The following is a 15130-nucleotide window of genomic DNA, read 5'->3' as shown; positions in this document are numbered from 1 at the left end:
GACCGTAGGTGTGTGTGTGAATGGTTGTTTGTGTCCATGTCTCAGCCCTGCGATGATCTGGCGGCTTGTCCAGGGTGTACCCCGCCTCTCACCCATAGTCAGCTGGGATAGGCTCCAGCTTGCCCACGACCCTGTAGAACAGGATAAGCGTCTACAGATAATGGATGGATAGTCATAATAATAATGGGCAGCATGGTGGTGTAGTGGTTAGCACCATCGCCTCACAGCAAGAAGGTCTGGGTTCGAGCCCCGTGGCCGGCGAGGGCCTTTCTGTGCGGAGTTTGCATGTTCTTCCCGTGTCTGCGTGGGTTTCCTCCGGGTGCTCCGGTTTCCCCCACAGTCCAAAGACATGCAGGTTAGGTTAACTGGTGACTCTAAATTGACCGTAGGTGTGAATGTGAGTGTGAATGGTTGTCTGTGTCTGTGTGTCAGCCCTGTGATGACCTGGTGACTTGTCCAGGGTGTACCCCGCCTTTCGCCCGTAGTCAGCTGGGATAGGCTCCAGCTTGCCTGCGACCCTGTAGAACAGGATAAAGCGGCTACAGATAATGAGATGAGATGAGATAATAATAGATCAGCCCAAACTGCAGTGAGAGCTCTGAGCACGTGATGGCGCTGTGGTTCCTTCTACACCGCGCGTGACGCTCCGTGAGACCACGTGGCGCTCCCTGGCTCTGATTGGTGCGTTTTCGGTGTGACGTCAGTTCCCCGCGCTTAGTTCAGACCAGCTTGTTGGCGGGATTTTGATGACCGGAAGTAAGAGACTCTACCGGAGGAAGCTGCTGTTTTGTTTCGTTTACGGTAAATTGTTTGCATTTCTTTTTAATATTCCTAAGAAAAGGCAGTGTGCGTTTGTTATTTTATTGTAAACAACTTCTGCTAGCTAAAGGCTTTTAGTAAGAGCAGCTGTGGAGTTATTTGTTCATCTGCACAGCTGGCTAACAGCTCTGAGACAAGCGGCTAGTTTAGCGCGCGAGCGGTTTCTCGAACAACTGGATACAGTAAACAGGTGTTTTATTTTTGTGACGTCATTAAAATGAGTTTTTAAATTGATCTGTTTTTAGGCGTAATCCCGTGCCTGAGATAAAACTGCAACATGCATTAGGAAAATAGAGGTTCCCATTAGAGTCAGGGTTTATCTATCTATCTATCTATCTATCTATCTATCTATCTATCTATCTATCTTTTTTGTAACAGTAGGCTTTCTTATACTCGCAGCACAAATTCAGTTTCAAAACCTCCACCAGAAAGACACATGTTTACAGTGGTGCTTGAAAGTTTGTGAACCCTTTAGAATTTTCTATATTTCTGCATAAATATGACCTAAAACATCATCAGATTTTCACACAAGTCCTAAAAGTAGATAAAGAGAACCCAGTTAAACAAATGAGACAAAAATATTATACCTGCCCGTTTATTTATTGAGGAAAATGATCCAATATTACATATCTGTGAGTGGCAAAAGTATGTGAACCTCTAGGATTAGCAGTTAATTTGAAGGTGAAATTAGAGTCAGGTGTTTTCAATCAATGGGATGACAATCAGGTGTGAGTGGGCACCCTGTTTTATTTAAAGAACAGGGATCTATCAAAGTCTGATCTTCACAACACATGTTTGTGGAAGTGTATCATGGCACGAACAAAGGAGATTTCTGAGGACCTCGGAAAAAGCGTTGTTGATGCTCATCAGGCTGGAAAAGGTTACAAAACCATCTCTAAAGAGTTTGGACTCCACCAATCCACAGTCAGACAGATTCAAGACCATTGTTACCCTCCCCAGGAGTGGTCGACCAACAAAGATCACTCCAAGAGCAAGGCGTGTGATAGTCGGCGAGGTCACAAAGGACCCCAGGGTAACTTCTAAGCAACTGAAGGCCTCTCTCACATTGGTTAATGTTCATGAGTCCACCATTAGGAGAACACTGAACAATAATGGTGTGCATGGCAGGGTTGTGAGGAGAAAGCCACTGCTCTCCAAAAAGAACATTGCTGCTTGTCTGCAGTTTGCTAAAGATCATGTGGACAAGCCAGAAGGCTATTGCAGCCCTCTCAATATATTTCTGAGAAAGGGGAAAGTAAGAATGAGTAGTAGGCAGAGGTTAAGCCAGGGATCCCAGCAGTAATTGAAAAAAATAGAGGAATGTAAGAAACTATCAGCATGGGTCAAGGGGGCTGTAGGGGCAGCGCCCCTTCTGGGGGTACAGGGGGCAAAGCCCCTTGAAGCTGTGGAGATTTTAACATTTAAAGATGCTATAGAACACATTTTTTACATAGATTTAACATAGAAAAGCAACAGAATTTAACAATGTGTATCTATTTGATGCCATATTTTGTAATCTATGACATAAGTGGCAAAAAAAATTATTTATGAAAATGTAGCTTTGAAGAATATACTTGCCTAAATATTCCACTGATTTTGTTATAACAATAGTATCCATAGTTCATCTCATTTGTTTATTTTTTTGTTTCGAGTTAGTCAATACTAGTCTAATATAAGCCACATTCATTTTTCAAAAATCATGAATATGAGCAGAAATCAATGATTCAGTAATTATATATATATATATATATATACACACACATATATATATATATATATATATATATATACACACACACACACACACATATATATATATATATATATATATATATATATATATATATATTGTGTGTGTATGTATATATATATATATATATATATATATATATATATATATATACACACACACACACATTATATATACACACACACAGCAAATATTGGAGATATTTGATTTAAACCTTTCTCTTCTTGAAAGGTTTCACTGCAGAGGAATTTAATGCTCTTTTCTGGGGTGCATTCTGTGATCTTTCCTCCAGTTTTCTCTGCTTTTGTTTCTCTGATCTTTCTTTCTGCTTTTTCTGATGTTCTTGCAGTGCTCTTTTGGATAGTTTCTTGGCTATTCTGTCCGCATGAGCTTTTGTTTCAAGTTCTGTATTCACCACATTCATTCATCTCTTCTTGGATTCAACTTTCTCTCTGGCTAAACGCAACTACGCTTTCCACGACATATTGAATTAAGTTCAACGCGTTAGAAACAAAAGCACGAACGGAGTTAAAACACGTTTTCTAGCAAATGGGCGCAGCCATATTGTTTTCTCGTTCTATCGCGTACAGTCTCACGATATTTACATCAGTTTAACTTCTGAGTGTTCCCGAATGTCAACAAGAACAAACGAAGCTGACGAAAACATCACTAAACAAGCAAACCAAATCAGAATGTATTCTGCTGGTCATTTTACTTAAACATATTTTTAACGGATATACAAGTGATGATTTAAAAAAAACCCCAACACTTTGGCTAGAAAAATAGCAGAATTCTGCTAAATAGCGGACGTCTGGGATCCATGTTAAGTGTAAGCTGAGCGGAGGCTGCGTTAGCCGCTGCCGCAATGTATAAAAAAGAGGGGGTTCCGGGTTTACTCCCCCGGGAAAATTTTGAAAATGTAGATGTTAAATGGTGAATTCTGAGTGATCCTGAATGCAAAATTTTATTTTTATGAAGTAAAAACTTATGAATTTCAATTCTTTGAAAAACCACTGTGAGTAGCCGGCAATGGAGTGTTTGTAGGCAGCAAAATCGCCGGTTGCCTGCAGTTATTGAGAGGACTGCTATTGGAAAAATGTTTTGTGGACAGATGAGACCAAAATGGACCTTTTTGGTTTAAATGAGAAGCGTTATGTTTGGAGAAAGGAAAACGCTGCATTCCAGCATAAGAACCTTATCCCATCTGTGAAACATGGTGGTGGTAGTATCATGGTTTGGACCTGTTTTGCTGCATCTGGGCCAGGACGGCTTGCCATCATTGATGGAACAATGAATTCTGAATTATACCAGCGAATCCTAAAGGAAAATGTCAGGACATCTGTCCATGAACTGAATCTCAAGAGAAGGTGGGTCATGCAGCAAGACAACGACCCTAAGCACACAAGTCGTTCTACCAAAGAATGGTTAAAGAAGAATAAAGTTAATGTTTTGGAATGGCCAAGTCAAAGTCCTGACCTTAATCCAGTCGAAATGTTGCAGAAGGACCTGAAGCGAGTAGTTCATGTGAGGAAACCCACCAACATCCCAGAGTTGAAGCTGTTCTGTACGGAGGAATGGGCTAAAATTCCTCCAAGCTGGTGTGCAGGACTGATCAACAGTTACCGGAAACGTTTAGTTGCAGTTATTGCTGCACAAGGGAGTCACACCAGATACTGAAAGCAAAGGTTCACATACTTTTGCCACTCACAAATATGTAATATTGGATCATTTTCCTCAATAAATAAATGACCAAGTATAATATTTTTGTCTCATTTGTTTAACTGTTTTCTCTTTATCTACTTTTTAGGACTTGTGTGAAAATCTGATGATGTTTTAGGTCATATTTATGCAGAAATACATAAAATTCTAAAGGGTTCACAAACTTTCAAGCACCACTGTATATGTGAACTCGTAACCTTTTGAACTTTCCACTCACTGAAGTAAAACTATTTTCTTGTATTAAGGCAAGATGCTACAGGATAGGGTCTTAAACAAACAAACCACATATCTCGGGCGTTCTTTGCCAGTTGATTGCTTACAGTATTTTATGTACTGAACATTTTTCACTAATTTATGTATTAATGAAACTTTGTCTCATTAAATATAATAATTAAATCTGCGTACTTCTTTATAAAACAAAAGTCTGTGATTTTAATGTTGTTTAAACCAGGGGTTCTAAACCTTTTCTACTTTGAGGCCCACTTATTCATACTTGTAACGATTCGGGGCCCATTAAAAAAGATCCCCAATTATTTTGGCTCCTCTGTTCTATTAGAATCTAGTAATGTACTGTAAAGTGTATTAATGGAATCCAACATCACTTCCTGTTACAGGCACCACCTGCGTCCTTTTGAACTATATTATCGTACACGTAATTATGACCTCAATAATTATAATTTTATTTGCGAACATAATCAGGATTACTATAGGAAATCATTCTTTGTTAGGACTGCTGAATTGTGGAACTTGTTGCCATCTAGTACGAAGGAAATTAACCCATGTACTACTTTTAAGACCAATCTAATTCATATTTATTTGTCTAAGCAAGGAACTTATAGTCCTCCAGGTTATATATTAATTTAGTTTAATATAAATTTTACTGGGGCGGCACGGTGGTGTAGTGGTTAGCGCTGTCACCTCACAGCAAGAAGGTCCGGGTTCGAGCCCCGGGGCCGGCGAGGGCCTTTCTGTGCGGAGTTTGCATGTTCTCCCCGTGTCCGCGTGGGTTTCCTCTGGGTGCTCCGGTTTCCCCCACAGTCCAAAGACATGCAGGTTAGGTTAACTGGTGACTCTAAATTGACCGTAGGTGTGAATGTGAGTGTGAATGGTTGTCTGTGTCTATGTGTTAACCTTGTGATGACCTGGCGACTTGCCCAGGGTGTACCCCACCTTTCGCCCGTAGTCAGCTGGGATAGGCTCCAGCTTGCCTGCGACCCTGTAGAACAGGATAAAGCGGCTAGAGATGATAGGAGATAAATTTTACTCCTTTGCCATATTCTTAATGTATGTAGTATTGTAGGGGGTTAGATTGCAATCGGGATGCAAGTTTTGTTTCTTTCCCCCTTCACACTCCATTTTAGTTTGAATTATCCGAGTTAATAATTGTTCCTTTTTTTTTTTTTGTATTGTAATGTAATTTGGTGATGAATTCATTCTACAAAAAAAATCTAAAGATGGGAGCCCAGGAATTAAATAAATGCAATAAAATTAAACTGTTTTTAATTGTAGGTATTGTATTTAAAACTGTATGGATGTGCCAGAAGCCAACATAAAACCATGCATGTACGGTAGGGCATTCTCAGTCAAAAGGGATCAATGATCCAAAAGTGGAGTCTGGTCCATTAACACAAGAACTTATTGCCATGTTTTTGGACAACAAACAAGCAAGTTATTAAAACCAAGAAGTACACTCAAAAGAAGTGGATATAGAAGGATTTATCCTATGAGTTAGAAAATATATCCATCTGTTGAGTTCCTTGACATCTCAAACTACCTGGTGCTGGAGACATCATTCTACATGGGGACACAGATGAAAATCTGGAAGAGCATGGAGGTGTACAACTTTTTATATGTGGCTGGGTTAAAGATCTGGGGATCAGGACACTACAAGATAGACGACAGTAGACGGATCTAAGTGCAGGAAGAGTGTTTATTAGCAGGCGTGATATTTACAAAAGTAAAACAGAATCATTAAGCAGAGTATTTAAACAGTGTTATAAACATGGCTAGAAACAAACATGACAGTAATAATGATAATACTTCGCAAAGCCTCTGTGAAAACAGCGTCCATATCTGCATGTGCTGATTGCACTCAAATCCCAAGCGTGCGTACAATGTGGCTGCTTGAGCTGTGCCAGGCTCAAGGGTGCAAAGGTGAGACAGTCAACTGTTTCACCTACTGTATGACCACAACTTTTAACTTGCGTGTATATCGCCATGCATCGCCACCAAAATGCCTCAATTTCATTGATAACCCATCGCAAAGCATTGCGAGCTGTAGTGTGACCGTAGCTTAATGAGGCGGATATGATGTCGGATGCAACCCAGTAGTTGTACCCTATTACAAGTAAAAAATTAACTTCAACTTGAAAAAAAATTCGCAGCCCACTAGATGGTGCATTGTGACCCACTGATTGAGAAACACTGGTTTAAAGTGTAAGAAGAAGCCTTTATTGGTCACATGTACATTTGAGCACAGTGAAATTCCTCCTCTGCATTTAATGAACAAGTGCGCGCACACAACCGGAGCAGTGGGCAGCTATGCTACAGCACCCGAGGAGCAGTTGGGCATTAGGTGTCTTAGTCAAAGGTACTTTAGCCATGATACAGACGGAGGGGAAAGTGCTGTTTATTCACTCAACTCCCTTCACTGGTCCTGGGAATCGAACCGGTGACCCTTTGGGCCCAAGGCCCTTCTCTGACATTCAGGCCATGGCTGCTTCGTAGCAACACAGGAGCAAACCAAAAACACAACTGCAATTTGGATATATGACAACAATGATGGCAAACCCAAGAAACAAAATACCAAATTCAGCAAATCACAACATGACCAGAAGCACAAGACCAAATTCAGATTAGCTCAAAACAGAAGGTGTTGGTCTTGACTGAACATCACAGACTTGTTGCTGCATTTTAATGAAGTTATTATCCCCCACTGACTGAAAGGCCCGAAGGGGGATTACGTCGTGGCGATGCCCGTCTGTCCTGGGAAGGGTATTCAATCAATCAAAGTCCCTTCCCACGCCATGTGGCACATAGGGCGGCGCCAATCTCCGTTTCCATAGCCCTCGGCCTCTCGCCTATTACATAGCTAGGGTTACAGCGGGGGGCTAGTCCTCTGGTAACCGCGAGAGTTTGACTCCCCACTCGCATCTGTATTGCAGCGCGCCTTGCCAGATGGCAGTAGGTACCATTTTTATGATTGTCTTTTGGTACGACCTGACCGTGAGTAGAACTCACGATCTCCCAGTCGAGAGGCGGACACGCTAACCACTAGGCCAACTCGTGGTTAGGGAAGGGTATTCACTTTCTGAAATCAACTCTTCTCACAATTTTTGGAGGAATTTCACAAAACTTGGCAGGATTCTTTGTTATATGTCGATATTGTAAATTCGGTCACATTTTACCAGAGTTGCAGCCCTTGAGTCACAAAATTATTATTATCCCCCGTTGGCCAAAAGGCCTGAAGGGGGATTATGTCGTGGCGACGTCTGTCTGTCTGTCCGTCTGTCCCGGGAAGGGTACTCGCCTTCTAAAATCAACTCCTCTCTCAATTTTTGGAGGAATTTCATGAAACTTGACAGGATTCTGTGTTATATATCTGTAAATACGCATATTGCAATTTCGTTCAATTCAGTCGCATTTTACCAGAGTTATGGCCCTTGATTACCAAATTTTGACAATTTCATGAGGGTGCATTAAGCACTTATAGCATAGATATAGTTGTTAGCAGGGAATATTGTGCTCTCAGAGCGATCTTGTTTGTTTTCGACAAGTCAATTTTGCATGTAATTAATGAGCATGGGATCACTGAATTCCAGCCTGGAGGAGCTTGGATTATTCAGATGACGGAATTAATCTAATGTAACTCCAGTAATAATCAGTACTTTGGGAAATTCCTCTGTAATATTCTTCTAAACATAGGGTTGGAAATTTGAATGGAAAATTTAATGAGATCGGGTCATCTCAGATTTTTGTTTCTGAATTAAAAACCAAAACAGATTTTGCCAGAAATGGCTTCAAAAATACAATATGATTGCACATTCATTCTTGTTCCTATGACGTATACGGTTTATTAAGGAAACTGGTGTACATTTCATAACGACATACCAGTCAAAAGTTTGTACACCCCTACTCATTTATATGTTTTTCATAGGTATTTTGACTATTTTCTACATTGTAGAACAATACTGAAGACATCAGAACTATGAAATAGCATGTATGGAATTATGTGGTAAACAACAACAAAATGTTTAATATTTTAGATTCTTCAAAGTAGCCAGCGTTTACCTTGACGCTTTGCACACTATTGGCGTTATCTTAACCAGCTTCATGAGGTAGTCACCTGGAATGCTTTTCAATTAACAGGTGTCTCGTCGGCGGCACGGTGGTGTAGTGGTTAGCGCTGTCGCCTCACAGCAAGAAGGTCCGGGTTCGAGCCCCGTGGCCGGCGAGGGCCTTTCTGTGCGGAGTTTGCATGTTCTCCCTGTGTCCGCGTGGGTTTCCTCCGGGTGCTCCGGTTTCCCCCACAGTCCAAAGACATGCAGGTTAGGTTAACTGGTGACTCTAAATTGACCGTAGGTGTGAGTGTGAATGGTTGTCTGTGTCTATGTGTCAGCCCTGTGATGACCTGGCGACTTGTCCAGGGTGTACCCCGCCTTTCGCCCGTAGTCAGCTGGGATAGGCTCCAGCTTGCCTGCGACCCTGTAGAACAGGATAAAGCGGCTAGAGATAATGAGATGAGATGTCTCGTCAAAAGTTAATTAGTGCAATTTCTTGCCGCCTTGATGAGTTTGAGATCAAACAGTAAACAATAAAACTACAGTAAATAGCCCTATTTACTGTCCAAACTTTTGACTGGTACTGTATATGAGGAAACAAGTTTTTCAGGCATATGAACATGGTGTGATTGTGGCAAGTGGGCGGAGCTTAAATAATTAACATGGCTAAATTTTCTGTAGTTAGTGGTTGTGAATGGGGGGAAAAACAGTGAAATGAACATTTTTCTGTTCTTTAATTTAAGAGAAGACATTATCCAACAATCTGAAAAATGACTGATTTGACCAAAACTGTCATTTAGTATTATATTTAATAGTATTATACTAATTATTATACCCCTGCTCTGAAAGGGGGGGGTATACTGGTTTACCTCTGTCTGTCTGTCCGAAACACCTTTTATCTCAGCAACCACAAATTATAGCCACTTAGTACTTGGTACTGAGCTTCAGCTTGCGGTTCTATACTGCTTATACCGTTTTCAGGTCTGTCGCACATCAACTTCCTGTTTACCTATGGAATGTATTTATGAAACCTATCGCGTGGATTTACAAAAGTTTCGGAGCATTTTTCTCAGCAGTTACAAATCACAACAGCTTGATATTTGTTACCGAACTTCACCTTGGGGTTCTATACCGTGTATACCGTTTTCAGGTCTGTCGCACATCGGCTTCCTGTTTACCGTCTGAATGTATTTACGAAATATATAGGGTGGATTTTGATGCTATTTCAAGAAGCAGAATGCTATTTCAGAATGACATTTTACCAGGATGCTATTTGAAATCCCTGGGGAGAGACACGGCTTTTTACTCACTTGTTTCAGGGTTAATTCAGGGCTTTCCACTAAGGCTACGTTTACATTAGACCGTATCTGTCTCGTTTTCTTCGCGGATGCACTGTCCGTTTACATTAAACCGCCTGGAAACACCGGGAAACGGGAATCCGCCAGCGTCCGCGTATTCAGTCCAGGTCGTGTCAGCTCCGGTGCTGTGTAAACATTCAGAATACGTGGATACGCTATGCTGAGCTCTAGCTGGCGTCTCCTTGGACAACGTCACTGTGACATCCACCTTCCTGATTCGCTGGCGTTGGTCATGTGACGCGACTGCTGAAAAACGGCGTGGACTTCCGCCTTGTATCACCTTTCATTAAAGAGTATAAAAGTATGAAAATACTGCAAATACTGATGCAAATACTGCCCATTGTGTAGTTATGATTGTCTTTAGGCTTGCCATCCTTCCACTTGCAAGTAGTAAGTGATATGCGCTGGGATCACACACACAGCGGCTCAGTCCCGAATCGTGGCTTGTGCACTTCACTCGTGCGCTCTGTGAGCTGCGCAGGGCCGGAGTGCGCACCCTCCAGAGGGCACTCGCTGTTCAGGGCGGAGTGATTTGGAGCGCAGGATGCCTGCGGAGCCGAGCGTATCCGTGTATTGGCGTTGCTATGTGCACGCGAATCGTGTATTGTTGTTGCTGTGTGCACACTAATCGTTTTAAAAACGTTAATCTGATGATCCGCTGATACGGTCTAATGTAAACATGGGCTAAGGCTCATACTAGCCAGCCATGACAAATAAGTAGCTAGCCGGGGGGGGTAAACACAAAATAAACTCCTGTGCACGCAGTTCCCAGGATTAAATGTATTTTCCAGACCATTTATTGATTCACTTTACTCAAATACAAAGTAAAATGGCAGTAAATCTTCTTTCTTTTCTTGCGTATTGCATCATGAGGCGTTCCTGGCTTGTAAATCTCTTATTTTCGGTGCATGACACATTCACGCAGCTGAGCATGCTATGAATTAACAACGACAACGGTCTGCAGTGGGGCTACACAATTAAACTCTCAGCGAACATTTCTCCATTTGTGTATGAAAATACACTCCAACCACTCAGTTTGGGTTCATTTACAACCAACGGTGTCTTTTGATGCCAACATGTAATTGAACGAGAGAAGACTGGTTTACCGGAGACAAAATAAGTGTTATCTCTGCTTCTGTTCCCTCCGACACACTACTGCCTCCGCCGAGTGCGCGCGCACACACCGCATGTCGGGGCCGCGGATGAGTTACTCTCCCTTGATCAACGAAGTCGGAGGGGAATTTGTGGTTATTATCGGTACAAACAGCGCAAATCAGTTTGACATTATTGTCAGTCTGTTAGATAAACATTTAATTTTATTAAAATCGAAAATTAATATTTAGAGCCTGTGGGCTACAAAAATAATAGTCATTAAAGTAGCCGGCTGGACTTAATTGTGTAGTCGGCTGTTTGGCCGGCAGCCGGCGCTTGGGGAAAGCCCTGTAATTATTTGCTGAAGTCAACATTCATAATAAGTGTCCTATTCCTTCGATCGCTTGCATTCTGATATAAGCGGGGGGGACGTAAGTGAGCAGTATCTCACAGTTGATCTTGTTTAGTTAGATTTATATTGAAAGCACGTTTCCCAGTTTTATTACACACTTCTGTTGTATTCAAATTTACATTATTTATCCTTGTTCTAAAATATTGAGCCTTGGATTAAAGGTAGGCATGTGAAGATTCACCCAATTCGTGATTCAGTTTGGTTCCTGATATTGGGTTAACGATTCCTTTTGTTAAATAAAAAAAAAAAACCCTTTCATTTTCTTAATAACCAACAATATTTACCCACATTTGTAAAGGTCGGAGTAAAATTAACGAAAATGTTCCTTTTATTAAAAAAGAAAAAGTGAACAATGACTAGGCCTTTTTCTTAAACTTTTATGAACATTTCTATGACCTTCATGTTTCTTCTCTTTTCTTTAGCTTTCAGCAGTCTGTAAAAAGAAAGTTCTGATTTCTTGTTAAATCTGTTTGTACACTCGCACAACATTGTTTTTGTGGCATTTAGGTTGAAGTGCCCTTGAGCAAGGCAGCTAACCCCGAGCTGCTCCCCAGGCTGTCCTGGGTATATTGTATGTCACTTTGGATAAGGGCATCTACAAAATGCCTGTAATGTAATGCATTAGAGCTGTGTTACTTCTGCTTAGCGAAGTCGCATGTATTCCAGCTATTGTACGTCATTGTGCGCCCTCTGCTGTTTACACAACCCAATTACGGTTAGGAAAAACGTCATCCATTCGTGATGAATTTGTATCGTGATTTATCATCACATGACAGTTAAATCGATATAATATTGTCACATGCTTAATTAAAGTGACTCGTCAATCAGTCATAACTCAGTAACTTTATAGGAATTCAACCAGCATTGTTATTTGTTTGATTTCTGTGTATTCTTGACTACAGTAAAGTAATATTTAGTGAAGTCACAGACTCATCAGGGGAGGACCGTGAGGACCGTGCACTTACAAACTGTCATTTTTGTTTTAAAAGCAATCATATATACCGTACTTATGGTTTCTTTTCTTTTTCTTATTTATTTGGCAGATAATCATCATGCAGTTCCTAGGCAGGAAGAAGAAGTTGACGCTAAATCATCAGAATGAGCTTTACGACCACTGCCTGCAGTTCTATTGTCAGCCTCCACTGGAGAACATCTCTCTGACCGAGTTTGAGTGCTTTGCCGTGGACAGGCTGAAACGTAAGATCCTCCACACAAGCAGTGTTTTCTGAAACCGCAGTACTATCCTTGTTGGAGACGAAAGTGTCTCGCACCATAACAGCCTTGTCTTACTTCCTATTCTTATAGTGCTCAAGGTGGTGGAGAACCTCGGGGTGAGCTGTGTGAAAATGACAGAACAGTACACAAAGAAGCTCCACACCGAGTTCTCCAGCCTCGGGTTTCCATACAAATTGGAAATGGTGAGGAAATGTTCCAATTAGAGAGAAATATTCTAAACATAAACTGAACTTCTGAACATGGCACGTTATTTGATAGTGTATTAAATTGATAATATTCTGGTTTATAGTCGCACAGTTTATTCGAAATAAATTCTTGTGTTTTAGTGATTCTCCTGGAGCCATCTCACATTTTCTTTACAAGCCTCAGACTGTTGCATAGGTCCCAAGCTTGAGTTGCAGACGGAGCGAGAGCAGGTTTATAAAGTAGTTCTGTGCACATGGACTTGACCTCTGGAACACAGAAAAATAATAATGAACACCATCAGGTTATTATTACTAAATAATCATAAGCATTCTTTTTGGAACTTCTCTTAAGCCTATTTACGTCAGACCAGTGGCTCCTGTAGCACATCTAACGAGCTGCCGTGTTAATCACGTTATAACGTATTACACATTAATCCTTTAATTAATCTCAAATCGTATTAATTGATTGTATATAAGTGATCTGTGAAAAAGATTTGAATATGAATTTATTTAAATGTTATTGATTGATTTTATTTAATTTTTTGGAGGGCTTTTTCGACATTTTCGCCCTCTAATTTAATAACCTGCCAATTCCCACCCACCAGCCAGTTCTCTCCATTATACCACAGCTAGCGACTGGGGAGGGTGTAGGGTAGCACGTGCTTCCTCCGAGACACACAAAGCCAGCCAATCTTTCAAGTGTTCAGGGCTCGACGTTAACTTTTTAATCCAATTATCCAGTCAGAAAAGCAGCAAGATTTTTCACTTGTCCTGACCGTAACCTTTTTATTATTACTATGTATTTCATCATCATCATCAGATTTTCCCACTTGACACGTGAACAGTCATGGGGCTTGCAACTTAAATAAGTTGCATGATGTCCTTTTTGTCCATGCATGTTTTTATCAATTGTCTTTTTTCAATGTTCCATATTTTCTCCATTTTCCCCCAATTTCGCCTTTTATCGAATAGGACCTGTTTAAGGAGGGAAGTATTGTCCATTCTACATAGATGTTGAATATGGCAAAATTCTTCAATTCGTTAGAGATTTTAAAGGCCCAGTCCACTTCTCCTAGGCTACGTTCAGACTGCACCCTGAAACGACCCATATCCGATTTTTTTTTTTTGCCCATATGCGACCTGTATCCGATTTGTTATTGACAATCTGAACGAGACAGATCCGATTTTTTTCACATGCAACCCAGGCCGCTTGGATATGTGGTCCTAATTCCGATGCATATCCGTTATTTTCACATGCGACTGCAGTCTGACCGGACAGGTCGCATTCATGCGACCTACACGTCATCAACAAGAGACAAACGTCACTATTCTGCGTTGGCTAATCCCGCCTCTTTGGTGGAAAACAACAACATTTGTACAGTTTTCAGAATTTAAATAGACTTTTATAGAATTGATCAAGCTAATGGTGGATTTGGTAGGGACCTGGATGTTAAATCATCCTGTATTACAAGATTATAAGATTGTTCTGGAAATTTCCAGTAATTTGACACCTTCAGTCTCATTAGTCTGCTGCCCACATTAATCAGATTATTGTGCGAGTTCCGCCGCCGCCACAAAAACCACATCGCCAGGTCTCGCCTCATCTCCATGCTTTACTTGCAAACTTGGAGTGCGCTTTTTTTTTTTGTTTACGTATTACGTAGATGTGCTTATTACGTGTCCATTTGCGCATGCGGGACACTTTTGGGTCGTTTTCTGTTCATATTGGAGATTGCATACAAGTCTCATATAATTGGTAATGTGAACGGCCTAACAAAAAAATCGGATTTCACAACAAATCGGATATGGGTCGTTTCAGGTTGCAGTCTGAACGTAATGCTATAGTAGGATCTGTGTTCTTCCTGGCAAACCCGCCAGCAACCATTTTCCTAAGAAAACTGTTCCAAATGACATCCAGTCTCTTGGCCTCTGCTGATGAGAGTTGCCATGCTTGGACACTATATAGTAATCTGAATAAGTAATTTACTAGTTCAGTGAAAGGAAAGTGGTTCACAAAGATGATCAAAAAGCAGGTACAGTTATGATGATCACTCTGCCTTATTGATTTCAAATTTTTCAATAAAATTCAAACTTTAACTGTAATAATAAACAAAAACTATCCCGTCCCCCGTTATGGTGGATGTGGTGTTAGAACCCATTACCTGATCTGCAGTTTTAAGAGTCAGACTCACCCAAATTCAAAGCTTCTGGAGGAAATCAAGTTAAATCTTGATTAATCCAGTCAAACTTGAGGTATAAATTAATTTAAAGAAATAAAA

At 40.9% G+C, this 15130-nt stretch overlaps 1 protein-coding gene across 1 annotated transcript in view; it reads left to right on the top strand.

Moving 5' to 3' along the window:
• Positions 1-726: 726 nt before the first annotated feature.
• The window catches only part of prim2 (DNA primase subunit 2), a 257635-nt gene continuing 243231 nt past the window's right edge, over positions 727-15130 (top strand). The window contains exons 1-3 of the mRNA XM_060926334.1: positions 727-801; positions 12474-12627; positions 12736-12848. Coding sequence (XP_060782317.1) covers positions 12483-12627; positions 12736-12848 — 258 coding nt within the window. The 5' untranslated portion in view covers positions 727-801; positions 12474-12482. The remainder of the gene's footprint in view (positions 802-12473; positions 12628-12735; positions 12849-15130) is intronic.

The sequence above is a fragment of the Neoarius graeffei genome, chromosome 7 (genome assembly GCF_027579695.1).
Source record: "Neoarius graeffei isolate fNeoGra1 chromosome 7, fNeoGra1.pri, whole genome shotgun sequence".
Classification (NCBI taxonomy): Eukaryota; Metazoa; Chordata; class Actinopteri; order Siluriformes; family Ariidae; genus Neoarius; species Neoarius graeffei.
This window is presented reverse-complemented; position numbering and strand designations above follow the sequence as displayed.